Source organism: Eufriesea mexicana, unplaced genomic scaffold (genome assembly GCF_001483705.2).
Source record: "Eufriesea mexicana isolate 0111107269 unplaced genomic scaffold, ASM148370v2 scaffold3780, whole genome shotgun sequence".
Taxonomy (NCBI): Eukaryota; Metazoa; Arthropoda; class Insecta; order Hymenoptera; family Apidae; genus Eufriesea; species Eufriesea mexicana.
In genome coordinates, this window is record NW_016911795.1 from 1,225,680 (window position 1) to 1,251,977 (window position 26,298).

The 26,298-nt window shown below is 32.2% G+C and overlaps 5 protein-coding genes across 10 annotated transcripts; 3 read left to right on the top strand and 2 right to left on the bottom strand.

Annotated features, from left to right (window-relative positions):
* Positions 1–227: 227 nt before the first annotated feature.
* Positions 228–15,124, top strand: LOC108551292 (uncharacterized; the record flags this gene model as incomplete). The annotated part of the gene is made up of 21 exons (XM_017905396.1): positions 228–302; positions 686–1,242; positions 1,862–1,972; positions 2,440–2,531; positions 2,815–2,904; positions 2,993–3,096; positions 10,281–10,345; positions 10,522–10,681; positions 10,750–10,892; positions 11,129–11,333; positions 11,401–11,562; positions 11,640–12,170; positions 12,234–12,409; positions 12,476–12,625; positions 12,698–12,980; positions 13,055–13,264; positions 13,322–13,472; positions 13,542–13,764; positions 13,845–13,974; positions 14,042–14,162; positions 14,257–15,124. Coding segments are annotated over 21 exons (4,452 nt in total), but the record flags the coding sequence as incomplete, so codon positions are not given.
* LOC108551290 (electron transfer flavoprotein beta subunit lysine methyltransferase) lies at positions 3,473–7,222 on the bottom strand. Of its 4 annotated transcripts, none has more exons than XM_017905392.1 (4): positions 7,141–7,222; positions 6,706–6,837; positions 6,119–6,577; positions 3,473–3,860 (listed from the first exon to the last, which is right to left on the bottom strand). In XM_017905392.1, the coding sequence occupies exons 3-4, from the start codon at positions 6,567–6,569 to the stop codon at positions 3,523–3,525; spliced, it is 789 nt and encodes a 262-aa protein (XP_017760881.1). In that variant the 5' UTR covers positions 6,570–6,577; positions 6,706–6,837; positions 7,141–7,222; the 3' UTR covers positions 3,473–3,522. The 4 variants fall into 4 exon arrangements, with proteins under 4 accessions (XP_017760881.1, XP_017760883.1, XP_017760880.1 ...); XM_017905394.1 differs by lacking the exon at positions 6,706–6,837 and having other exon boundaries at positions 6,119–6,274; positions 6,371–6,577; positions 7,141–7,198; XM_017905391.1 differs by lacking the exon at positions 6,706–6,837 and having other exon boundaries at positions 7,141–7,198.
* On the top strand, positions 8,342–10,146 carry LOC108551291 (uncharacterized). Its single transcript, XM_017905395.1, has 2 exons — positions 8,342–9,017; positions 9,303–10,146. The coding sequence occupies exons 1-2, from the start codon at positions 8,965–8,967 to the stop codon at positions 9,631–9,633; spliced, it is 384 nt and encodes a 127-aa protein (XP_017760884.1). The 5' UTR covers positions 8,342–8,964; the 3' UTR covers positions 9,634–10,146.
* A 2,756-nt stretch (positions 15,125–17,880) lies between the features above and the next one.
* Positions 17,881–25,011, bottom strand: Madm (MLF1-adaptor molecule). Of its 3 annotated transcripts, none has more exons than XM_017905269.1 (12): positions 24,962–25,011; positions 23,934–24,397; positions 22,928–23,014; positions 22,209–22,433; positions 22,002–22,132; positions 21,825–21,919; positions 19,732–19,815; positions 19,380–19,667; positions 19,054–19,213; positions 18,770–18,956; positions 18,564–18,683; positions 17,881–18,497 (listed from the first exon to the last, which is right to left on the bottom strand). In XM_017905269.1, exons 2-12 carry the CDS (start codon positions 24,060–24,062, stop codon positions 18,195–18,197), a joined length of 1,809 nt encoding a protein of 602 aa, XP_017760758.1. In that variant the 5' UTR covers positions 24,063–24,397; positions 24,962–25,011; the 3' UTR covers positions 17,881–18,194. The 3 variants fall into 3 exon arrangements, with proteins under 3 accessions (XP_017760758.1, XP_017760757.1, XP_017760756.1); XM_017905268.1 differs by lacking the exon at positions 24,962–25,011 and having other exon boundaries at positions 23,934–24,176; positions 24,248–24,477; XM_017905267.1 differs by lacking the exon at positions 24,962–25,011 and having other exon boundaries at positions 23,934–24,477.
* Positions 24,933–25,982, top strand: Elp5 (Elongator complex protein 5). The gene is made up of 2 exons (XM_017905270.1): positions 24,933–25,000; positions 25,177–25,982. Exons 1-2 carry the CDS (start codon positions 24,940–24,942, stop codon positions 25,980–25,982), a joined length of 867 nt encoding a protein of 288 aa, XP_017760759.1. The 5' UTR covers positions 24,933–24,939.
* The last annotated feature ends 316 nt before the right edge of the window (positions 25,983–26,298 follow it).

The following is a 26,298-nucleotide window of genomic DNA, read 5'->3' on the forward strand; positions in this document are numbered from 1 at the left end:
CTTCGACTACTTATCCCTTGCACACTAGCCTTCGTATCATTTAAGTTGAAAAATTCGAACTTGATACAAATTCCTCTTATCTCCGCAGATTGTTTTGTGTGGTGAATTATTCATACGCATATCATGTCTGTGTGTCTCTTCAAATTTATGGGTATTAGCAAACAATGCATGTTTGATTCGAAAGTGAGACAAATTTTTGAGTGTTGTATGAAAATGAAATGTGATTGTGTAATGGTAGAATCGAACGAAGAACGAGTGCATTTGGAATACTGGTGAGGAGACCAGGATTCTTCTGTTTCCTAGTAAGTAGAAAAACGTTATTCATTTGATAAGCGGTTCTTTTGTTTGTAGTATGTATATCAAGGATACTTATTTTTCCTGTTGCATGCATTTAATGAGTAATTAATGACGAGCCTTGCTTCTACGTGAACTTCAATCTTTCTGGGTTATTTTCCTGATTTTTCCTTTATATTCTCTAGAGACAAATACGTACATGAGTTTTAAGAGTTATTCTTTGTAACAGGAGCATTAAAAATACCTGTCTACTTCTACTTTTCTTAATAAATTTCTTTAAAAAATATGACACTTCACTAAAAGCCAGACAAAGAATTCCGATAAAAAATTGTTGAAAAATTGTTATATTTATCATGAAAAAAATAAAAATCTTACAAAATTTTCTATTCAGATATATTCATCGAAAATGAGGTTTATGGTGATCAGCTTCTTACTTCACTTGACCCTGATTGAAGTTTCTTCGGCGACCGAGGTGTCGTGCGGGGATCACTTAACGGTGCCAAGAGGGGTTATCCAAACCCCGAATTTCCCACGATCTTTCCCGGTGCCTATCAAGTGTCGCTGGGTGATCGATGTCTCCGATTTTCCAGCAATTAACAGCTCCATTGTTGTCTACTTGACGCAAGTTTACGTGTATAAGGGTCTCAGTTTTACTGAATATGCGTACTATGAATCGGAGAGTATGAATTTTGGCGCCATGCTAGTAAAAGAAATCACCGAAGGGAATTTGTTTAAATATAAATTGTTTAAAACGTTCAGACCATTTTTAGTGATAGAGTTCGAGCTCGATCGGCTAGAGGGCAATCACGTACGTGTTCTGAACAATTTGTTGGATGTGTACGGGTTCAATATCACGTATCAGGTGACCGAGGACGTGTCGAATTCCGATTCCTGTTCCGTCCAGGATTGCTCTTACACTGGCAACTGTCTTGTGTCTGCAGACTATACGTGAGTTTCGTAATTCTAGCCTCTGTCTTTAACCTTAATTCTAATTTCATTCGCTAGAACGCTTTAGCGACTGTTAATTTTTTATTTAATACTTTTACGTAATGAAAATTAATATTTTTATTTGATATTTTATTATGGTGAAAAATTTGGAGTCGTTTTAAAGAGCGTCCTCTAGTGAGTTTCCATGTAAAAGTTACCTTCTTTGAAAATAGTACTTCCTAGTATTTTATTTAAAATTTGACTAGTAATTTAATGTATTGATGTATAGTCTTTATCTCTATATGTAGAAACTTAGTTGGGCCATTTTTACATTTGAAATGAACTATACTCCCGCTGAAGATACGTTTATACCTTCTAGAGTTATTAATCGACGAGAAAATTGTTAAAAACTTGTAAAAAATTTCTTCTTTCGAGGAAGAAGAAAATGTTCATTTCGTTGTTTTCTTGCATGGTTTATATTTGTTGGAAGCTTATCTTTCTTCGAAAAAAAATTCAATCACAAAAGGTAAACACAAGGAGTGGTTTCTGACGATGTCGTATCAGGAATCACTAATGAATTTTTCGATCTTTCTGCTTGCGAATTTTTATGCACGAATAGTTCATCGTTGTTTGTTCGCAGGAGCTTCTGGTGCGATTGCTTCAAGAATTTCAGTGGGAAGAATTGTAACGAAGGACCCCTTTGCTACGATGACAGGAAGAATCCTATTTGTCAAAACGATGGCACTTGCAAGTACGAGTTTTATTCATATCAAAATTCATTTCTTTTCTAGAAACACATTACTACAAAGAATAATTCAATATAAGAACTTTTGAAAGCGAGAATTAAAGGTAATTCAATGTAAAAAGAATACCTTAACTGGTGAATGCCATTTATTGTCTTGGCTACTCTAGAGGAAAATGATTAAATTTACTTGTTTAAGAATATCCATAAAAATTCTAATTATTATTGTTAAAGACTTTAGCATGCTACAACGTAACAAATTATGGTTCTCTTATTACTGGCATCGTGAAATCACGTTTAACTTTATTCATAGAAGCTATATCAAATAGAAAGTTGGTCGGCGTAAATGTAGTTAAATCAATTTCATTTTAAAATCGAAAGGACGAACCTATGCCATCTTTTATGAAAGAAATGTTTCCATTTCCTATATATAATTCTCAAGGAACAAATGAAACAGTCGTTATAAACTGTTCCAGGCAAATTGGAGCTAAAGCAATGTCCTGTGAATGCACCGATGACTATGTCGGTCGGAACTGTGAGGTTCATCTTCTGGATAGCGTGGATGGTGGTAGGAATTATTTGGAATTGCTATAAATATTAAATCGTTTTGGATTTGGAATTATCATAAATATGTAAAACTTAATATGCACGATGTATGATGATAGAGGAAAATTGGGAATATTAACGTGCATGGCGTAATTATGTTACATAAAACCTAAGATATCTGCTGTATTGTACCGCTCACATATACAGATAGTATTATGATGATTCATGGTTCGTCCCGAACCAAGGCACATGAGTCATTCGCGAGTGCAAACACGATTGCTTACGAGGTCAATGTTTGTTCGCAGAATGCGGAATCGAGAATTGCATAATACAGTGCCCTTACGAGGAGGACCAACAACCATGCGCATGCAAGAACGGCACAAAAATCTATAATAGTAAGAATTTCCTCTTGTATGACTCATTGGAATTTTTCAGAGATTAGATATTCTTAGAAAATCAGGTAACCTATGGAAATTCTTGCAGATCGATCAAGGTACGAATGCAGAATCAAACTATCGAATGTGACATCTCTAAGGACTGGACTGATCACGCAACATGGTAGTTTGGAGACCTACATCGGTAAACAGGTGAGCAAAGAATGTTTGGAAACTAGTACAAAATTATTATAAAATCTGTAACATACTCGAATCAAAGATATCCTGCTTAGTACTTGTGCATCATAGAATACAACTGATATGTTATACTATATCTCCTCATGGATAGTCTTTTCACGAATAGCGTAAACTAAATGCAATATGTGTAAGATATTACACGTTCGTGAGTCATGTAACAGTGTTCACGATGATCGCGTTGTCGCATTCTTCTGTAATCTTCTTGATATGTATCAAAAATCGAACCAGTATTTATGATCGTATACATTTTGTTTGTAATTATTGTGATATTACTATATAAATATGTTTACACACAGTTACAGAGACTTAAAAGATAGGTATACACGTGTTTCATCAAATCAAGGCGTTTCATCAAAACTTTGCACATTGTAACCATTTATATTATCCGCAAAACTCCCAAACGTTACATTTGTCGTAACCGTAATTTTCTTTACGAACATTTTCTGGCAACGAATATTCTCTTACAATCTTAAGACGTTTTTTCAAATCTTTCGTCAAACCGTGTCTTCCCGGATCTCCCAAATAAATTGTTGTTCCATTTTGGCGCGCTTTTTCGAGCCATGGGATTAAAGTGCCAGCAATTTCTTCGTCATACAACATATCTCCAATGAAAATCACATCGTTTGACTTCTCAGGTAGTTCGTGTAGTAGGTTTTGATGAGACACTTCAACGTTTACGTAATTCAGTGCAGAGTTCATGGAAACGGCAGTGCAGGCAACTAAAATTAAGCAATGTTTATATAAATATAATTGTCATTGAAAATAATTACAGAAGCTTTATAAACAGTTTTTATTCTATACCCTATTGAAAGAGGTAACCCTATATATACAATCTCAGATATATGTAATCATCAATCGAACGCTGTTATATAATAGTGCTTGTGCGTTACTTTCCATTAGCCTATTCTATCATTGTTTTTATGCGAAGAATTCACTGATTTAACGACATTTAATTTCGCTGAAATCATTTATATTAATCGTGCCGATATAATTACTAATAAAGGCGAAAATATAATATATCTGAGCGTGTCTGAGAGGCATGGATAAGATAGAAGACGCTATCGCATCGATATCATAACATAACAGATATCTAAAGTATCCGCAAAAGATCGATTGTGTAACAAATGTCTGAAGTATCATTGAGAAACTGACTTCTGAGGATTACTCCAGGAAATATAACTACACGATGCTCCGCCATTGCTATTACTTTCTCAGAACATAAGAACATAAATGAACATTTTTTAAAGATTTCAACAATCTCGAATATTTCTCTTTAAAATTCCTCTCAAATTTCAAACTTCAATCTCTAATCCCTTCCTTCATTTAGGTAGAAGTATGATTTTATACGATTCGTTAGCATGACTTTGTAATCTGTATACATTATAGCGTACTCTGTTGAGTCAGCAGTATTCGATTGGCGCATGAGGAGACGATTTAGAATGCAGCGGATGTAGAATCCAAAAATGGACGGCCTTTCACTGACGCATGTCTAGAGCCAAACTCTTCGCACGCGTGTATCTGTGAAGTGGGGAATACCGTACTGCCTGACCCACATTTCGTACTTTCTTCGAACCTAGTCATAGCACAGTTACTAATTTTCCATACTTTTATGCAATGGAAATAGAGATTACCAGCATTTAATAAGATGCTGTTCAGATTTAGATGTCTATAGATGATTGAACACTAAAGTTGTTTATATTTTTTGCAAGAAGTGCACTGCTTTGGCTAATTTTCTTAGAAACACGCATTTAATGTTTCAAAAACAAAATAAATATTTTTCATGAGAATTTCATTGATAGAAAACTTCGATAAGAGATTTTTAGGTATCCATATACAATAACGCAAATACTTGTTACGTTATTATCGATTTGCATTTTCGGAGAACGATATGTGAGAATCATTTCTTACGATTGTCTGATTATTTGGTTAAAATTTTAATTTTTTTTTTTTTTAGTTTTATTGCAAAAACAAAGAGTAAAATTTCTATATATAGCACAAAAATGACATTAAGACGATTTTGAGATTTCCAACTGTTAAAAAAGATTTTCCTAATATCATTTCTATCAATACTTCATATTTTTATATTTTTCTTCTGTGCTGTTGATATGCTATTTTCCATGCAAATTATATTTTTCCTTCTTAAATCTTATCTATCAGGTTTAGATGCTTTCTCTCCAACTTATGTCTCGCGAAATTGTCTGTTCATAGTATAAACTATGTATAGTACGTGCCTATTATTAACAATGTAATGCGTCACAAGTACGTATCAATTATTTAGAAATCTAGTGATTGAATCCAAAGATTCCTGTGAGGATTTCTGGCTACCTAAGCAGGTGCACGAATGACGTCAATCCTACCAGCTTCGTTTTTTCCTTTTTACTTTCTGTGGTATTTCCACTGCCTCGTTCTCGGCTATCAGTTTCGAGCGCAATGCACTCGGTTCTTCCCCGTATAATAATTTCCCTTCCCTGGTGCAAATATCCCGAAGAATTTCCACAATTCTCACGATTATATTTTATTTTTAACAGTAGATATGAACAGATTATTTATGAATACCTGTTTCTAATAATAATTATATTTTAATGAGATCGCTTACGAATGAGGAAACGTGTGAGATATAAAGTGAACTATGCATTTATCTTTCCAAGACACGTGAATAAATCAGCCGTTTTTCCTCCTTTTCTTCTTTTTAGATACCAAAAGTCTTTCTTTGTACAAGGCAACTTTCGAAGATTTTTACGTCCTTGATGATGTTTTTTAATTCGCAATTTATTCTTATGCAAATTCATTCACATTTGATATAAAGTATGAAATATTCGCATTCGTATCCTTCATTTCGAATCGGAGTTAAAGTGTTTCTCTTATTAATTATATGTTTTTTAAATAAACTGAAACGACTTGCTTAATCTTTTATTCAGGGTTGGTTTTAAAGTTTATCTATTAGATATATGACAACTACATTTATGATCATACGAACTTTTATCGATATCGTTGGCAATAACCCTTCTAGCGCCAACAAGTTTTGCGGCGATAGCAGTGGCACCACATCCACAACCGAGATCCAAAACCTTCCTTGAAGACGAAACAAATTCTCGTCCTTCGTCCAATACAAATCTAGTAAGTGCTTGTCCACCTGGCCAATAAATGGACCAAAAAGGTTCCAAGAAAACTTTCCTCTCTACCTCTTTTAACCTCAAAATTTGTTCAAATGGAGTATGATATAACTCACAATTGGAAGTTAAAAGAAGTAACCGAATTTCTGGTGTCATATGATTTCTGATAACTTCAGTATACTTCAAAATAGCAGAAGATATCTCTGATTTATGTTCATCAATTTTATCTTTGCTCTCCTCGATATTGCTATTCATTAGATTCTTGAAAATTCTTCTTTTAAAAGTGTCGTTAAAAGAAATTGTTTTCTTAATCATCCAACAACCTAAACAGACAAACAGTTTCTAATTAGAGAAAATCTTACTCCAGGAAATTCTAAATATGTATGTGGTATTATTTACTGTTACATTATAAAAATACTCCGGAGAATCTTGAGAAATGATAAGACATTACCTTCTCGGAACGATATCGCAAGTCACGATCTTACAGTCGTAACGAGAAATACTGATTCCCTTCTTTTTCCGCACAGACGATAAGATTACTTATCGATCCTTGTATATTAAAGAACTCGACGCCAGTGAATTTCTGATTGCAACAATTACGAAATTAATTGCTCCACGTTTTAAAACGTAAAACCGTTTAAGTAGAGAAACTTCTAAACTCTTTCAGGGAACAACCTAATTTGTTCAATCCCAATTGATAAACGAAGCGACATTGTTAAAAATTACAAGTTTAAGATATGTAAGACGGTATACGAATATATTAAAAAATAGGAAATATGAAAAAGGAAAAATTGGAAAATTCAGTGATTGATATTCCAAGGTTACAGTAATACACTAATCGCTTTGTAAGTAAACCAATTGTGGTGTGTCACGCATTAGAACATACCAAATCGAGTAATTGCCATTTTCCTTATGTAATATACGACATTTCAAAATTGATCCAGTCTACGGTGTTTTCGAAGTACTACTTCGTAGTAAGGATCGAATTTTTTCCTTAAACGACTTCGAGACTAAGCCCCCGTTTCTTGTCCAAGAAGTTTGGAATTCCCGATGGTTGCTTGCTCATGCGTGTTTCCGAGATAGCTGGATCGAGTATTGTACGTTCTTTCTGTAAAGATAAAAAAAAGTAATCTAATTAGTAAAAATCTGAAATATTTCTTGAACTCGGAGAACGTAAACCTATCGAGTCCATTGGAAATCCCGAAATCATTTTGTACTATAATGAACGTAAAACGTTACAGCCCGCGTCAATTATATAACGTATCAACTTTCCAGTTTGCTGAAATTAGAATTGTTACGTGTGATCAACTTAATTTTAGCACGTGTCTAATCCTTTTACAGAATATATCTGTATAAATACAGAATATCTGTATATTTACAGAATATAATATGAGCAATACGTATAGGTATGCAGAACAAAGGAAGGATATAGGAGTAAGAGAGACAGATAGAACGAGACAGACCAAACAGATGCGAAGTATCGACTTTTCGTAATTCCCCTCGGTTCACCGTGATTCTCAGGTAGATTTCCACATGGATTATCAGCAAACCTGTACAATTGCAGAGCTGATGAAATCAGACATACAAGATTCAACTGTTTGCATCATGTATATTTAATACGAACCCGTGCTATCAACCCTATTTGGAACCCAATTGAGAAAAATATCTGAATAAATTTTCCATGACACCTATCACGTTCGGTATTCATGTGCGATAACAAATGTTTGATTTTTTGGCACTGGGTAAATAGTATATAGATGGAGCTTCACAACTATGTATGAGAGTACGCCATCTTACTTTCTAGTTAAGATCTGCTCCTATCCTCGTCTCTTTAAGAGCACGGTTTTGACAAACGAAGTTCCTAACCTGGACACTATTTTAGTGTGCCCCCTTCTGGAATGTATTTACGCCTACAACTAAATTATTACCCTACGCAACATAAATACTTTCTTGCGAATCATCGTCGTAATTTTTGTTCGGCCGTAACTATCATAGGCATGGCATCATATATGCTTTGCGTGTGTCATCTTTTGTTCGAAGGTTAGAAAATCAAATATGTTAAAAAACTTATGAAAATAATATAACAATTCGATGGAAACTAGTAACGGAAATTTTTTGTTAAAATTGTAGTCTAAAGCAAAATATTAACACGCAGATTAGCATAAAATTGTCTTGCGTTTGTTTACCCAATTATGTAGTTGTAAAGAAAGAAAACACAATATTGTCGTGAAGCTTTCGTTTTTCACATTATTTCATTTCCTGGTAAAAGCTTTTGCAGCCAATTCACCGATAAAAAGCTCCGCTCTGTACACACAGACTCGACACGGCTTATCTGGAATACCCCTGGATATATAGAACAGTAGCATGGTAGAGGGGGTAAAAGCCGTATAAATGCGACGGGTACCGGCTCCGAGGTCATTCGTTGTTCGAACTGCAGAGTGAGAAGTTTATTGCTACGCATGCTTTTTGCGAGAATTTTATCGTGAAAGTTTTTCATTGTTACGTGAAATTGTATCAAGACAACGTGTGCGTGTCGACAAACAGGCTACTGGAAGAGATCAAGTGAATCAGTGGATTATTAACGAAAGTGTCCATCACTTGTAAAGTGGCTATCAAAAGCCAAGAAATTCCGACATTTAGTGAAGTGTGTAAGAGAAACGCGACTGAAGTTAGCCAATCGAAAAATAACCAGAAAGAAATAATCACAGATATGACACGTTGTCAAAGTCTACGATCCTACGCATCGGCTACGATGACTGACAGGTATATAAATTTTTATTTTTAAAATTCGTCGTGTCTTTAGATAATTTGTGTTGTTCGTTACTCTCACGACGAATTCAACCACATAGCAACTATATCGAAAAGCGATATTCCTGCTATCGTATCTTTTGATAAACATTACAAATATAGATATCACAGTAATATGAGAGAAATTAATTTTTACTTTCTTGTTACAAGCTTTTTCGATATCATCGAATCTTCATCAATTTACAAAAGAAACAAAAAATCTGAACGAATTTTGAACCATCGATCTTGATTAATTTTCAGTGGAACTCTGCCATGGATTGAACAAAAAGAGATGTCCAGATGCCCGAAAGGCACGATAACATGTGGAATGTTACCAACGTTACGAGCTCTGGCATCTAAGGAATGCGAAAACCGTCAAAGCACTATCTGTCTCGTGCCGTTCGACACCAATATGGACGCTGGCAGTCATCTACAAATGATCCTTTTAGAGGCATATTGCCGTGAAACAGGAATCAAGGTGTTAAGAGTATCCAGAGAAAAGATACAGAATCATCTATGCCCTGGAAGTGGCGATTTGTCCTGCGTGCTCATCTGCAATGATAATCCATATTTCTTAGATACTCCAGAGTGAATTTAAAATATATTCATCTATAAAGAACGATTTTTTTCGGCTGAACGCAGTCACGCTATCATACGAGTTCCGAACTTTTAAGAAGAGTCGTTGGACGGTTCGATGGTACAGAGAAAGAATCTCCGAAGATGGCCTTATCAAATACGGAGGGAAATTTTTTAATTGATTTTCCATACGTGTATCGTAAATCGTAAAAATGAACGGAGTCAAGCAGAGTGTCATAAATAACAAACATTAACGTTCTAGAGATAAGATGAAAATTATTTCTGAGGAATCTCGATCACAATGCGTGGTTCTAATTACGAAGTTTGTTCGAGGGAATAAGTGATGTGGAATTAAACGAATGTTCGCATGGATCTTGTAGATACACGTTTGTACATGCATATATTCGGATAGTCGTATTGCAATGTAATTATTGAAAGTTGCGGAAGGATGGGCTAATTATAATTGTTATAATTTTACCTTGTAATTGTTGAATTTTACAGAAATACATCATTGTTACTAATTGAAGATTATTTTATACTGATATATATGGACATTATTAATGAAATTGATTGTATTTATTTATTTATTCCTGTAATTCCTTGCTTAATATCCTCTAAGTATAGTTGGTCTCCATTTTTCATTACATTATAACTTCTTTGTAGCTTGCAAAATATTTAAGGAATTCTAATATCTCGTCCATGGAGGATTTACAAATCCTGAGCGTGACGTGAGTAGGTACATTAAACAATAAAGAGTTAATCAGTTACTTTTAAACAAGACCTTCAAAGAGTTACATAAATATGTGTTAGAGTAAAGACAAAATAAAATCTAATATTGGTAAAAAATGTACAAGTTACAAATAAATAAAATAGGTTTTCTTCAATTTACATATCCGTTATGCAGGCCTACATCGGAAATCACTTTTCACTTTTTTGGAAACTCTGAAGATGGAGACAAAATTCGGGAATCTCTTAACAAATTGGTTCAACGTCGACGGCTTAGTGAAATTTCTCTCGAATCAACTCATTTTACGTTTCAACAGAAACCTGCACTGAAACTGCAGGTACATATCGTTAAAAGTATTTGAATATTCTTTGTAAATTTCACTTACCTTGACCAACATTCCTTCAGAGTCTCAAGATAAATCAGGGAAATGAACACGAAATTCATCTAGGAGGAGAATTCATTTTGACTTGCATTGCGCAAGGTAGTTATAGTATAAACTTCACATGGTATAAGGACAATATGTTGGTGAATATGAATAAAGCCACCAGGTAAACCCAAAAATTATTGCTAAAGTTTATAGTACTGTTGACCTATTCAAGCTGATTATTTATTCTAAACAAAAACAAGGTGTGTAATCTGAAAACTAGAAATAAAATAATCGAGTAATTAAACGAAATAATAAGAGTGTGTAAAAACCTTGAGGGGTCATCTACTTGTAACCAGACTATAGGCAACCGTCTCACGTTTAGACAAATTTATAAATCAAGTAATTTCCATCGCTTAGAAAAATTTGGTATAGGCACCTTCCCAATGACGGCTCTGATTTGCATACATCATTATTAACCATCGAAAAAGCGACTTTGCTTGATACGGGTCAATACACTTGCCAAATAGTCGATTGGGGCGTACAGCAGTGTAAGAGTATTTATATAGACGTAAAAGCTGAACCGGATGTAAATATAATGCCAATGAGCGCCACTATAGACAAGGTAATTCTGAAATCTAAAGATTTAATCGATTTAATTAGATATTTCGCTGGATTAGTCTTATTTTCAGGGTACGAATATACAGTTGACATGCATGACACCCAATGTGCCCAATATTGGAATAGGATTCGGCTGGACAAAGAACAAAGCTCTGTTGAAGTTAGAACCTGGTAGCGAGGTTTGGGAAGATTTATATCCAGCTGGAAGTATATTAAAAATTACAAATGCACAGGTATTTAATCAATAGTGAAATGTTGCCTTAAGATATTTTATCATGCTTTTAACAAGTTTATTCTATTATGTTTTCAGAAATCTGCAATATATACCTGTAATGTAGCAGACAAATCTCTGTCCGTTCGCGTAGAAGTCGTGAATCGAACATTGATACCGATATGCTTGCGGGGGAAGTCCTGGGGCTTAATTTGGCCAGATACTGCTCCTGGGTCTGATGCGTTATTAGAATGTCCTCAGTATTTTGTAGGCAAGAAAGTGTCCAGATTATGCTCGATGAAGGATGCTACCATCTCTGAATGGCAGACACCAGATTTCTCCTCCTGTTTGTTTGAGCCATTAGTTTTGCATTATAATAAGTTTAAAAGTTTGACATTAGGATATCAAAATACGACTGGTTCTGAAACAATCTTTGTCTTCTGGGAAATTCTGCGATCACGAAGCTTGCCTCTCTATCCTGGCGAAGGAGATCGTATTCTGAATATCCTAGCAGAAATAGAACGTTATCAGCATCAAGTTGACCCATCTAATTTACATACATCTACAGAGGCTTTGATACGCATAATTAATCGAATACTGAACGATGAAAATTCGATTTTAAGTCAACAGGTATTAAGATATAATTTTTAAAAATTGATTATTGGTAGGGATTTATAAGTTTATAATCTTTAGAAGGTTTTATTGCTTCTTCAACTCACACAACGGAATTTAATACATTGGTCCAAAATGGCTACTCATCCTTACAAGCACTTAGCCCTTTCTTCCATGGTGGTAGACATTCAAGAACTGCAGCAACATGATGGTGATAGTATTACTCATTCTCTTCAAATTCCTACAGATGATATCATGTAATTATTATTTATTGAATAATATGTTTATATAATTATGTCATTCATTTCCTTCACCGTTTCCAGATATCCAAACTGGTATGAAGATAAGACAACAATACGATTGTGGAAAAAACGACAACGTGGTATAAAGTCTAATAATACTCTACATGGAATAGTAGTCGCTTACAAGAATATGTCCCATTTTCTTCCAGCCACATATGTCAAGGAGCTTGAGTAAATAATTCTAGCATTAAACTATATAGTTTAGAATTGTACTTTTTCAACTTAAATGCTTCATGTTGATAGTGATGGTACAGATCTGGAGTTTCACATCAATTCCCGAATCATCACGGTGGTAATTCCATCGTTTAGTCTAGACAAACATAACAAAATCTGGATAGATTTGCAACTGAAACACATGCAAAATCAATCGAATTCGTGGAACTTGTCTTGCGGTCTCATGGAAGTCACAGGTTCTTGGGATCTGAATACTTGTGTTGCTAACACTTCACCAGGCGACACCACAACCCATTGTCTTTGTCCCAGCAGCGGAACTTTTGCGATTTTCTTAACAGCGCGTGCTGTGAGAGTATGTTCAAATAAAGTATTATAAGTATTTGATTTTAATTTATAAAATATTGGAATAAAAATATTTCATTTTAGGTAGTACTTGCAAGAAAGGAACAAACTACATTTATTGTGATATTTGGTTGTGGCAGTTGTTTAGCGCAATGTCTTCTATCCTCTTTGATTCTCGGAATTTTTTGGTGGAAAAATCGCAGTTGGTTGAATTTTCTAAAACTTCAGTGTTGTGGTGCTTTAGTCGGGGCAATGGCTGTTTTTATTTACGCCGTACATAATAATTTACCAGAGGTAATTGCAGCATATATTGACTAAAAGCGTTTTGTAATAATAATTACTTCATTTTAGAATTCCTATGCGATCATAGCTATAACTTTGGAAGCTTTCCTCCTTATTGGAATGTCAGCGCCGATATCAGAAGCTTTGATCATTTATGCCGATCTCACTCAAATTCGATCTAGTCAACACTTCCAGCCTACTGTTATTGCTGTCATTACTGGTTCAAATAATTATATTAAATATCAATTATAGATTAATTGATTTTTTACTAATTTCGTTGTTTAATTAGGTGTACCTATTTTGGCCGTATTGAGTACCGAACTCACACATAAGAGCACCGGTTGGAGACACGAATCATGGTGGTTAATTTTTGGCAGCGGAGTTTACAATATCTTTGTTACTTGTGCAACTATGATGTTTCTTATATTTATATTATTATATTTGGGAATTTTACATAAAACTCAGGTTCTTGTCGAGGAGAACGTTATAAAGAAAGAAGCGATAGAAACTAGGTGTAGTTGATAAAACAATAGAATTAAAAATGAAATAAAAAAATAACTAAATAAATGAAAAATTGATATCCCTTTTTTAGACTACGAATGCTTCATCGAGCCGCCATAGTCATTTGCGGTGTTATTACAATGGAAGCTTCATCCATTTTTTATATAAATTCTACTTCCATAATCTTTCATTACATATTTGCAACCATTTCTTTTGCCTTGGTAAGTATGAATTAATAATTAAAATATTTAACAATGTAATCTCTAACGATAATTTTCGTAAATTTAGGGTTTCGTTATAATAATGGTTTATATTGTGAATGGTGAATTAACCACTATGGACTTAATTTTAAGAAAATTACGATGGAAACAAAACACAGAAGAAGAAATAACATCCGAGCCAATTAAAGGTCTCTTTAAAAATCTATGTTATAAAATAAATATAATAATCTAAATAAAGCAATTAATATAATAATAAGCAAAATAAATTTACTTTTTTAACAGTGTGTTCAAAGAGCGGGGCCGAGGTAGAGAATGATACTGCTCCGCCGTCGTCGTCTTTGCGTATTGGAGAACCGTACTTAGAAGCCCGTGGGATTGCAGCGGGTAGTATAGACATGCGGGAATTCATGAATGAGTCTTCGTCCTCATATTCAAAGTCTTCCGTCCCTGTCACTAGCAGATTCCTTCCAGAGATCCGTATCGATCATTCGGACAACATAAACCTGGAAAATTACAGCACTAGTCCACGAAAATACCAAGACGGCATCACGTTCGACAGCGTGTTTTCTTCGCGACCGTCACATTGTGTGAACGAACCCTATGATGTCAACGAGTGCTGTAGTTTCCGGGAATTTGGTAAATATAGGGAGTCTCAAGGACAAATCTTTATTACGCACAATCCATCGCCCGAAAGCTCCGCAAAAGTTCTTTGTAACGCTGATGTTGAATCACGCTTAAGTGGAATGCCAGATGTAACTTTGGCAGTGAAAAATGATGTCGAACTGTTGTCCACAACAGAACTAAAGAGTAGGGAACATGTAAATGTCATTCCTGACATTGCTAACACTACGGAACGTAAACAACCCGATGGAGAAGAAAAAGCACCTGAAATCGTGATTACAAATTGCGAAGCTACAGCGAGTGGTATGCTAGATCGTATTGCACATGACCTTGATTATTTGCTAAATCGTACCCATTCTTCGGATGGAACATAAGTCTGATTATAATTTGAACGAAATTGATTCACCACCCAAGGTGATTGGAAAACATACATCTCTATTATAGTGTTTAATACATAGCTGTATCATTCATAATGTTTAATAATAACTAATAATGAGGTTTATAGGTGCGGTAAAGAAAAATTATTTTACGAAACTTAGTTAATTTAAAATCATATATATACAAGATGACACTTTTTAATTTCGGTAGCTAAACATTTTAAGGAGATTATGGAAGATACGAGAAAATATTTTACATGAACATTATAAGATCATAATAGTATTTGACCTTAGTTAACGTTGAAATATTCTAAAATTAACTTTAACTTTCTAAATCAAATCCTATATCTTTTTTATTATATTTTTATTATTTCTTACAGTTAGCATCGAAGCGTTTTCAAAATCTTACCTATATGTAACTTTTATATAAATTATTCTTAACACTTTCAAAATTGACACGCCGCCAATATTAAATTAACATTAGTCACATTAAAACCCGATACAGACCGGGAGAAGATTATTTAGTCGACTCTTTCTCATCATAATAATTCTAAAGTATCGATTAAATGCATACGTGTCCTACAGACATGTGTGTAATGTGTGACGCCATTGGTAAAAAGCTTAGGTTATTAGATGTTTAAATTCTTTATGGTTTATTCCAATACTCTCTATTCTCTATATACTATTGCTAATTTTAAAATGCGAACAATTCTATCTCATGTATCTTCAAAGGTTATTGTTTCAATCTAGAAAATCAAATTCTTTAAATAACCTTCAAAAATATATTGAGGTTTGTCAAATTTTAAACTAAATACAATAACAATTTTCACGTTTACCAAACCGGCGATATATTATTACAGAAAATAAGTAGATAGTATTTTGAAAAAGCTTTGATGTTGGTTATAAAAACATGTAATAAAACATATAATCTATTACTTGAATTTAATTTTGATTACATATTTCAAAGTCAATATAAGGTTAATAAATATTAGTATAATTTATCTTTCTTCATACTTTACAATTTTTATGCATAATATTTTTTCATACTTATATTTCTTTCAATATCTTTACTTTAAGAAATTAAAATGGGACATCTTGTAGCTATTGCAGTGCTGATCAGAGTAAGTGTTAAAACAGTAGACCTTCCTATTTTACTGCTGTTATTATAATATAAAAGTATCGAATAATAATATATTATTTATGAAAAATATATATTATTAAATATTTAATGACAGCACATAAAAGGAAAAAATCATATAACTGAACAGCACTGACGTAATTAAAATGTAAACTAAATTTTTTTTTAAATTTGTTGTTTAATTTCTAAATTTATATAATTATAGATCTGTAAAGATTTGGCCTGTAATACGCAATTCTATCGAACTTGCAACTTTAAACAAATAAAAATAAACAACGGTACTTTCTAAAAAATGTTATCACTATCATCATATATAATACTGCTCAATGTTATGTTTTTTTGTCACATAACAATTAACATTAAGAGAATATATCATTTCTCTTTCTCTCTCGCCCCCCCCCCCCTGTCTCCTTCCCGTCATCGCCCTCCCTACCATTTCATTAGCATCCTAAAAGGATACTAATCGTAAAAGGAAACTTCTTATACGGACATTTGTTCATCCATTAAAATGTTTTTTATATTAAATAAAACTCGCGTTTGTCTCTCTATTATATAATATTATGTGAGCAAATTTTCATAAAATATACTTTCAAATTTCATGGTTTCCTGCATATATCCATTCTCTTTTTCCACTTCCTTTTTTCTTTCTCAATATCGATTTAAGTAAAAACTTAAGATCAAAGTTTATGTTGTTGGTAATAGTTGTTACTTTATTTACTTTTTCCTCGTTTTGCTTCTTTACCGCTAGTAATGGTTAGTCATTTGCTTAGTGAAATGCGTCACTGAAAATTTCATTTTTTTTCGTTTATCGAGATATTAAATCGGAGCAGTATCTCTTGGCCAAGCATGTGTTATAAATGCAAAAAGACATAATAAGATCGGTGTTAGTTTGTTAGCACTCGAATATACCTATATGACTAGTTTTCTGTGTCAACAGATTTTCTTAAAAATATAAATTATTTACAAGGATTTTAGCTAATTTTATCGAGATTTAATAACCTTGGTTTAATCACATCAATAATACCGAAGTATAGGAGGGCCGTGGCTGTACTCAATGAAATAAACCACAAAAAGACTGTATTTATGCGATCATAATATGTTTTATGAACGTTTATACGCGCTACTACCGTTTTTTAATATTTATTTCTATCTTTTTTAAACGAATAAAAAATCTGCTTTTCTTTTTCTTCATCTTGACGAGAGAAAAAAAATATACACAATTTATATAAATCGGGACAAATCACAATACACATCGAATACTCAAGCGAAATAAGCAATGCAGTGCTCATAGTCTTTTTTATTTTCATTATTTTGATTGGATTGTTATACGATTAAGTTATTCTTCCATAATTAATAATTAGATCGTTTCCTCCTCTTCTTATTCTTCAGTTAATCTGAGTCAACTTGTATATATAAAATAAATTTCTATGATATATCTTGGTCATTTCGCGACAGAAATTAATTTTTAAACTTCAATTATTATTTCAAATAATTTGTTCCATTTTTTTGACGAATTCAAAGATTTGCTAATGAAATGCCCTTTATTATTTCAACCTACTAACAGGTGACTACGATTATCTATATTTGTTCTGTACTTGTTACATATTCGTGTACTTAGCTGTACAGGCAACTGAAATAGTATAGCGCGTGATTTATTTTTAGGTAATTCAAATTTATTCAATGTATATATTTCTAACTTTTGAAACTATCTTATGATTTGATTTAAAAGAGAGAGAGAGAGAGAGAGAGAGAGAGAGAGAGAGAGAGAGAAAATGAATGAAAGATAGAAAGAAAGAAAGAAAGAAAAAGATATTGATTACTCGATTAAATTAGATTTTTTTACATATCGAACACGTGAAACAGTTTATCAAATAAATATGTTCGAATCTCCCGTGTTAGTATTTTGTAGCCTAGTGCTTTAGCCACGGCACCTTTTTTCTTTTTTTCCATTTTTATTTTTTTTTCTTTTATCATTTAATTCCATTTTTTCTTTCTGTTTACTTAAATATAAAAATACATAGCCAGTCTATACATAGAGCGTGCAAAGTGGCACAGTGAACTGAGTTACCAGATATCCTGGATGGTTAACTACCGCTTTCGGTATTCAACGGTGGTTCCATTTCATCGTTACTTCTGCTCGTGTTACTCGACACGGGGAGACCTGAGGTTTTTGGCAGCGGGTTAGTTATTACATTATCACTATGAGATGTCGCATTATACATAGAATTATCAAAGTGTTGCAAGCATGAAAATTCCGGGCCAGGCAGCAATAAAGTAGTTTGAGTGGGAAGATTAGTTAACGACACCATTCCTGGCGTCATCATTTGCTTGTTAAAGCAACTCCTTAATGCCTCTTCAATTAAATTTGCTATTTTATCACGATCATTCTATAATAAATGATAAAAATCTTGAAATTGTTAATCCCTTTTTAAGATAATTAATAAAGTAAGTACCTCGTTAATAAATCCAAAATGTACAAGCTCCTGTGCAAGAAGCATTGAAGTATCTAATTGACTTACAGGACACGTCAATTGCCTATTCATTTTGTCATCCATTCGTAATAATATTGTCATCTATAAAATATATCAGCATAAAAAATATAAATCAAACTTAATAATTAACGATAAATATTTCATTAACATCATATTATATCACTCACAAGTAATTCACAACTTTCTTCCCTAGGCTTAACATTACACATCATATTAACTACTCTTCGAGACTCTACGTCCACCGGTTCGGGTGTGACCGATTTCACTGATTCGGTAACCTCAGGTGATATTGCCCTCGGTCGAACCGGTGGCGGTAGTTTCGCCATAAATGCTGTTAGGGGATATATACCATATCTGTTGGCCCAGAACATCAGTGGCATTATTAGAAAATAAATACATCATTAAAAATAGAATTTAATACATTTGTTATGTGATTATTTAGTATACTTACTTTACATCTTCTACAAACTTTTCTAACTTTTCTGTAACAGGAATATCACTTAATCGAATCTGCTGCGGTGGTCGACTTTGATATTTAATTTCCGCGACTACCGTATCAGGTCCGTAGAGCCTTTGCAGTACTTCATCTGTTATTGTTTCTGAAATATTTGCTGGAAAAGTAAAGAAAATTTATCCACTTCTAAAAGTTCTCATCCAAAGTTTTATTTATACCAAAACAATTACTGCATTATTTATTTTTCATTGTGAAAAGAAAATATGTATTTTGAACTATAAAACAATATAGAAATTAAATAATAACAATATTATTAAACTTACTGGCTGAATTAACCAAAGCATGAGCAGCAAGTAATTTCAACGAATGTACTTCAAATAAGACAGGATGAAAAAGGAGCTCCCTCGCGCTTGGTCTACTGAGGGGGTCTACTTGAAGACATTTTCGAATGAAATCTTTTTGCTGAGTATCATCTAATGATTCTATGGTTTTTCGAACATTATCGTCGGTCACAATCGTACCGGTATCACCGTTACCCTGAATTTCCAATGCAGCCATTTCCAAAGCGCACATTCCAAACGAATAAATATCAATGGCTGGTGTTACAGAATCTAAAAAGGGAACAAAATGTAAGATAATATAAAATTACTTTATGTAACAATTCAATACACATACTTCCATATTCAGGAGCTACAAAATGCATGTTCTTCATGTTTGCTCTACATGTTTTAACATGATGATGAATTGCATCAGGAGCAACTGTAATGATAAAAAAGAAAGCATACCGTTACTTTAAAAATACATATTCTAAATAGGGTCTCACAAAATATGTATATTTCTCGAAATTATTTAACAAGCAATAAGATAAAAAACTTTCTTTACGAGGTAGCAGAAATTCTTTATGTTTTCTATTTGTCCAAAATTAGATTTAAAAAAAGAAAAAAAGAAAAAAAAAAGAAAAAAATATCAAGAAACAGGAAAAAAAATTACAACAATATAATGCTGCCTTTTTTCCTCTTCAAATACCCGTCACCTTCGTAATAACAAGTGATTAATAAATCGCTAGAAAAATTGTGTAATTGAAAAATTATCCTATGGGTAACTTGAGCCTCATACAATTAATATTTTCTCTTATGTACATACATACGCACGAAAATGCCTCTAAGAGATTCAAATATCGCATACAAAAGTAAGATAAACAAAACACAAACAATCAGTAGTAAGAAACTAATTTACATGATTTGTTTTTGAATTGTTCACAAAAAGAGACACTTTCATCAAGCATGATGAAATTTTTAATTGAGAAAAATAAAATTTATAAAATTTATTCTATTGGTGAATAAAGATATAACAAAAATGAGAGCACAATGAAAGATATGTGTGCTAGATAATAACCATGAAAGATTTACGAAAAGTTATAAATTCTTTGCTCTTTTCATTATTATAACTTAAGAGATGAAAGAGTGCAGTATAATAACATGAATAATATCAAAATCAAGAAAATTTTGAATTCTTTATATGAATCACTGTACCAATAATCAAAATGTAGATATACATACATAAATGGGAATGTTTACCTCAATATGCCTAAATTACTTAGCTGACAATAGTTGATGATTATCTGCCAAATGCATTTTCTTCAAATTCACCACCTTTTTCATAATTTACACCAGAACAGAAGAACCATCGATATCAGTTGACTTTATCCTCTGGATGGGTGAAAGTACGATTGTACTTCCTCTCTCTTCAAAGACTTTGCTGTGTTTTTTTCATTATCTAGATTAGCCTATTTGCTACAATTAAAAATGAGGACTCAAGTTACTCCTAATATGTAAAAAACAGTTTATGCACAATCTTTCTAACAGATTTATCTTACTAATAAATAGGGCAAAAGAGGAAATATATATGTAGATAAATAAGAGAGGGCAGGAAAGGGAAAAACACATTACAACGCAAATGCAGTAATATTAACATGGAATGGTCTGAATAAACTAATCTGATTAAAGTGGAAAATCATTAAGGACGTTCTGTAGAGATAGTACCCCATTATTTTTCACACACATATATATTTAAAGGACAATCTTCATCATATTATTAATCTTATGATAAGATTTAATTAGAATGATACTAAATTATAGCATGGAGTAAAACTTTTTTCACAATACATCACACCAACTTACACACATAATTATGATTTATAATAAAACATTTGGATATCAAAGTATATTGTTTGTATATCATTTGTATAGCACGCGATATTATAAATTAAGTATTGAATAGAAATTAATTGGGTAATTGTATAAAACTTATTTACTACTGTCGATTGACTTATCGTACGAGTGCCGAGGAGGCAATCACAGTAATTACAATATACGTACTTTGTTTGTACCCCATGTAAGAATAAAATAAATACCAGTTAGCTCACAGTGGTTATTTTAACATCACTGGTTGGTCGATTAATAATCCTATATTCTGATTTATAGTTTTCATCCATGAAAATTATGAGAAACAAAACTATTAGCCTCTCATATAGTCCTGTGAATAAAAAAAGGGAAGTGCCTTGCAAACTCCTATTCCAATGTATGTTAAGTAATTTCATTTAGGGATAAATACTCTCTTGAATACCTACGAGCAGCTATACGATATCAGTACTTGTTAGCAGAGTTTCAATATACAAAATATAGGAACATTAAGACTGTACTTTTTTGGACACAAAGTGCATCTTATAAAATAGAAAGTTTTTTATATTTTGCTAAATAATCACTTACCTGACCCAATTTTTACAAGCCCATTATGTTGAATAAATATAGTGTCGCAAGTAAGATTTCCATGAATAATGGGGGGTGAACAGGAATGCAAATAACTGAAAAATTCAATTGGATTAATACATACAACAGAAACATATAATTTAAGAAATTTATGATATATATAAGGAATCATGTTACCTCAGTGCAGAAAGTATTTGAGTACACCAACGTTTCCATGCTTGCAAAGGTAATTTTTTCACATTACGCTTTGTTCTTTTTAGGAACTGTTTTAAAGATCCAGAGGACATATACTCAGTTATAAATATAACCTAATAAATGACAAATAAAAGTATAAATAATATTTAAGATTAATCTAAACTTCAATTTTCTTATTTCATAACATACCCGAGGCTTATCATTATGGGTATCTGTCCAATACCTATGAAATTTAACAATATTGGGGTGTTCTAACTGTGTAAGATTTTCAAATACAAGTTGTATCTTTTCTTCTTGCGCTTTGAAATTCTTCCTTTCAGAAAATTGCACCTCATTCCAAACAACTTCAACACCTTCTTCTGTATCCATTGCCAAATAGGCACAATCGATTCCTGGTACATCACGTTGTTCCACCTAATTAACAAATAATATTATTTACGAAAGTACATTATTTTATACATATATAACTATTTATGGAACTGAAACTAATACACAAATACATAAAGTTAATTTACATAAATTTAATTTAGAAGTAGATATAAATATTTATTTACCATATATAAAAATGATAAAGAACACAAATAAATTAGGATTATTCATATATTTAAAGTATATATAGAATGGAATGATAAATATATTAGTGCAATCATCCATTTTAACGTTACTTAAAGCACAACAGTTTCATACCTATTTATCATTACATCAATGTGGCCTTGTAAGAAATTTAAGGAGGGGAAATAATCCAGGGTACAAATTGTCATTAAAGAATATTTGTGACAATGGGTTATGTTCAAATAAAATTTATAGATTTACTTTCTATATAGGTTGCATCTTTTTGATTAAACATTTTTAATAAAAAGCATAAATAAACCATGAAAAATAGCCTTTTTTTCTCTACACAGATATACCTCCATTTCAGTAACTTCGTTTTCACTGCCTCTGGTTGCTCCAAAGGTAGGGCCTTCAGCTAATGTGGACTTGGAACCTACATATACCTAACATAAAATAATAATTATTGAACAACAAATAGATAAGATATTTCTATTGCTTCCTATTTAACACTATTTATTTATTTATTAAAAAAGTATTCTTAAATAAAATAAGACAATAATTTCATAAAATAAAGCACTGCATACAACTAATTAATAATTTCTTATTAAGATGAGAGATAAAAAAAGAGCACCGTTATTAGAAGCTTAGTTAAAGATCAATCTACATATATGTATTTAAAAACATTTAATGTTTATACGGAAATCTGGTAAAAGTAGTTTTTAGGTACTTCAATGTAAGCTTAGAAAATTTGAATATATTTTGTATAATATATTTTGAGCAATGCATTTAACAACTTTATTATATACACACATGTGTATATATTTATATGTATATGTATATTGTAAATCATTGATAAATTAAACAATATTGCTTTACATGTCTCCTTGCAGCCTTAAAGGAAACAAGTATTAGATAAGATTACAAGGCAAGTAATTTCTGTTTTAAATCTTTAACATCGACTGAAAAAAATATTCAATAATATCTTTTTATTATCAACCACATTGATACATAAAGGTCTCTAAATATAGTTCTATATTGAAAAAGAAAAAGAAAGAAAAAAAGTGGTTAAGTTACAGTCATATCTTAATGATTAAACATTGTTTACTCAGTACCATAGATTATATACAAACATTCCAATAGTTCATCTAAATTGAAATTAATGTGAACAAAATGCATCAGAAAAATACACCCCATCATTATGTTTCTCATAAAAGTAATACAATCATATATTCGTAGTGTGATGAAGAGAATATTTAAACTAAATATTTAAAACCGCATTAACCAGAACAAGATTCCAACCAAGTGGATAAACAAGATATAAACATATAGATGAGTGTATCGCTAGAAAAAAAACGAATGTACCTCTTCCCGGCGTTTGAGCCACCGCCCGCAGGGGCTCTCCTCCAGGATTTCACTCTCATCTTCCGAATCTTCACCACTTTCCCGCGGTGACTTGTGCTCTGGGTCCGTACTGGAGCGACTCCCGGGCATCACACACGCGATTAGTTGAAGGAGTAGCACCGAACAGAGCACAACACGGCTAAACTCATCGGTGGTAATTCGAAGAAGTTACTTCAATATTGCATCTGTTCTACTGCAAATGCACTGCCAATAATACGCACATGAACGTTAATAAAGAGAACGGGATTCGAGACTGTAGCACAGCTAGCACTCACAGTGACACATGCAGCGACAATCCGTTGTAAGGGAACCCGAGCTGCGATATTTCTGATCTTACGCGGTCACGCGCACGGATCGACGCTTTTCGGTTTCCCTCAGGGCTCAACCGGTGTACCGGACATCGCGTGAGCCATTCGTAAACCACACTGTCAAAATAAAACCTCTGTTATGAGCGAAATAGCTTCGATGTGACACACACTCTAGTATTCATTTTCGCTCTGTCTTCGGTCACGTTCGCCCAGTATGGCGATTAGCGTGTACCGCACCCACTTTTCGGTCCAATAGCAGCGACATCTATCAACCGTAGTATCGACAACCGATTTCAATCTTGGATTGGAGATAATTTAAAGATAATATTCACCAAATTGATTGCGTGTTTTAATAACACACATGTTCTTCTGTGTTACTATGTAATCCATGTCTGTATAATTTTTACGCGATATGAATAGAAAATAATATCGAAATAATTCGAGGTTAAGAGTGTGATTTTAAATTTGATTCAATATGTTGTACATTTAAACATAATTTTTAGTCTTGAAGTTACATCTTGAATTGTATATTTATTTGAAATTCCGTTTTGTATTTCACAATGTAATATAATTTCCTTAATGTATAAGTGGTCAATTGCGTGATTATTGTTAATTTAATATGTAATTCTATTCATAACGTGACAATTGCAATTAACACAATGACATCTATAAAAACATTACCTTTATTAGGAGGTACAAAATTAATAGTCCTTGATGAAGGTGCGGTAATGCTCTTAAGAAACATGTAGAAGAAATTTTTTAAAACTATGTTTTACTTTAAATATAGTCAAAAAAATATATATATATATTTTTTCGTATATGTGTGAATTTTTATTGCGTGTGTGTCCTCGCGCGCGCACACATATGCTATATGTGTACATATGTTTATATTTTAGGATTAAATTCAACATATGCAAGAAAATTAATTGCAGGATGGATAAAAATATGGAAAGATAAAGATCCGAACCATACATTCAATCTATTATTATTTTCCGATTCAAAATCATCATACCAAAAAGAACCAGAATCTTTCATATCAAATAATGTAAATATTTATGACTACTATACTCTTGATATTAATGAAATCGATATAAGTGATATTAATGAGAAAGATTTCTACAGTCTAAAACATATTTTAAATATAATAAACACTAAGTCTACAGTGATTATTGATTGTATAACATGTTTAATTTTATTTGTTGGCCTACCAAAGACTATATGGTTTTTAAAAAAGTTAAGCAAACAAGTGCCACAATTAATTTGTATTTATAGACGGGATATTGTACAAAATAAAATACTTTGCATTGAAACATTAGGAAGTACATATATAAAAATACAGAATTTTTCTGATGCAGTAGTAAATAAGAATTTTAATTATGTAGTAAAATTTATACACCATAAAATAGGTGGAGGAATCTTAAAACAAGAAGAAATAATAAATCAAAATGATACGTCATATGATATTCAGTCAAAAAAACTTGAACGAAATAAAAGAGAAAATTCATTATCTGATAACTATAAATTAAAAATTGAATCTTCATTCAGAATAGAAATAAATGAAAATGAAATGAAACAAAGAAAAGAAACAGTATTACCATACATAATTAAAACAGATGTAACAAATACATCTAAAATTCATTATCATCCAGAGGATATAGATGATATTGATGAAGAAGATCCAGATGATGATTTATGTTTTTAATTCATTAATGTGTACTTAACTATCATGAAACATGTTGAATAAGAAAAATTATTTTAGTTTTCCAAGCAAAGATATTTATTTTATACATATTTTCCATTTTGTAATTTATTACAGTTTATGTCGTATAATATGAAATATTATATTTCTATAATAAAGTTATCTGATTAAGCTTTTTTATTAATTACCTTTCTTTAAAATCAATAATAATAAATTTCATAATAATTTTGTAAAAAAATACAGAAACTCCAAATTGCTTTTCCTCATCAAAGAAATTAATAATATGCACAAATACAAAACATAATTTAAAAATGCAATA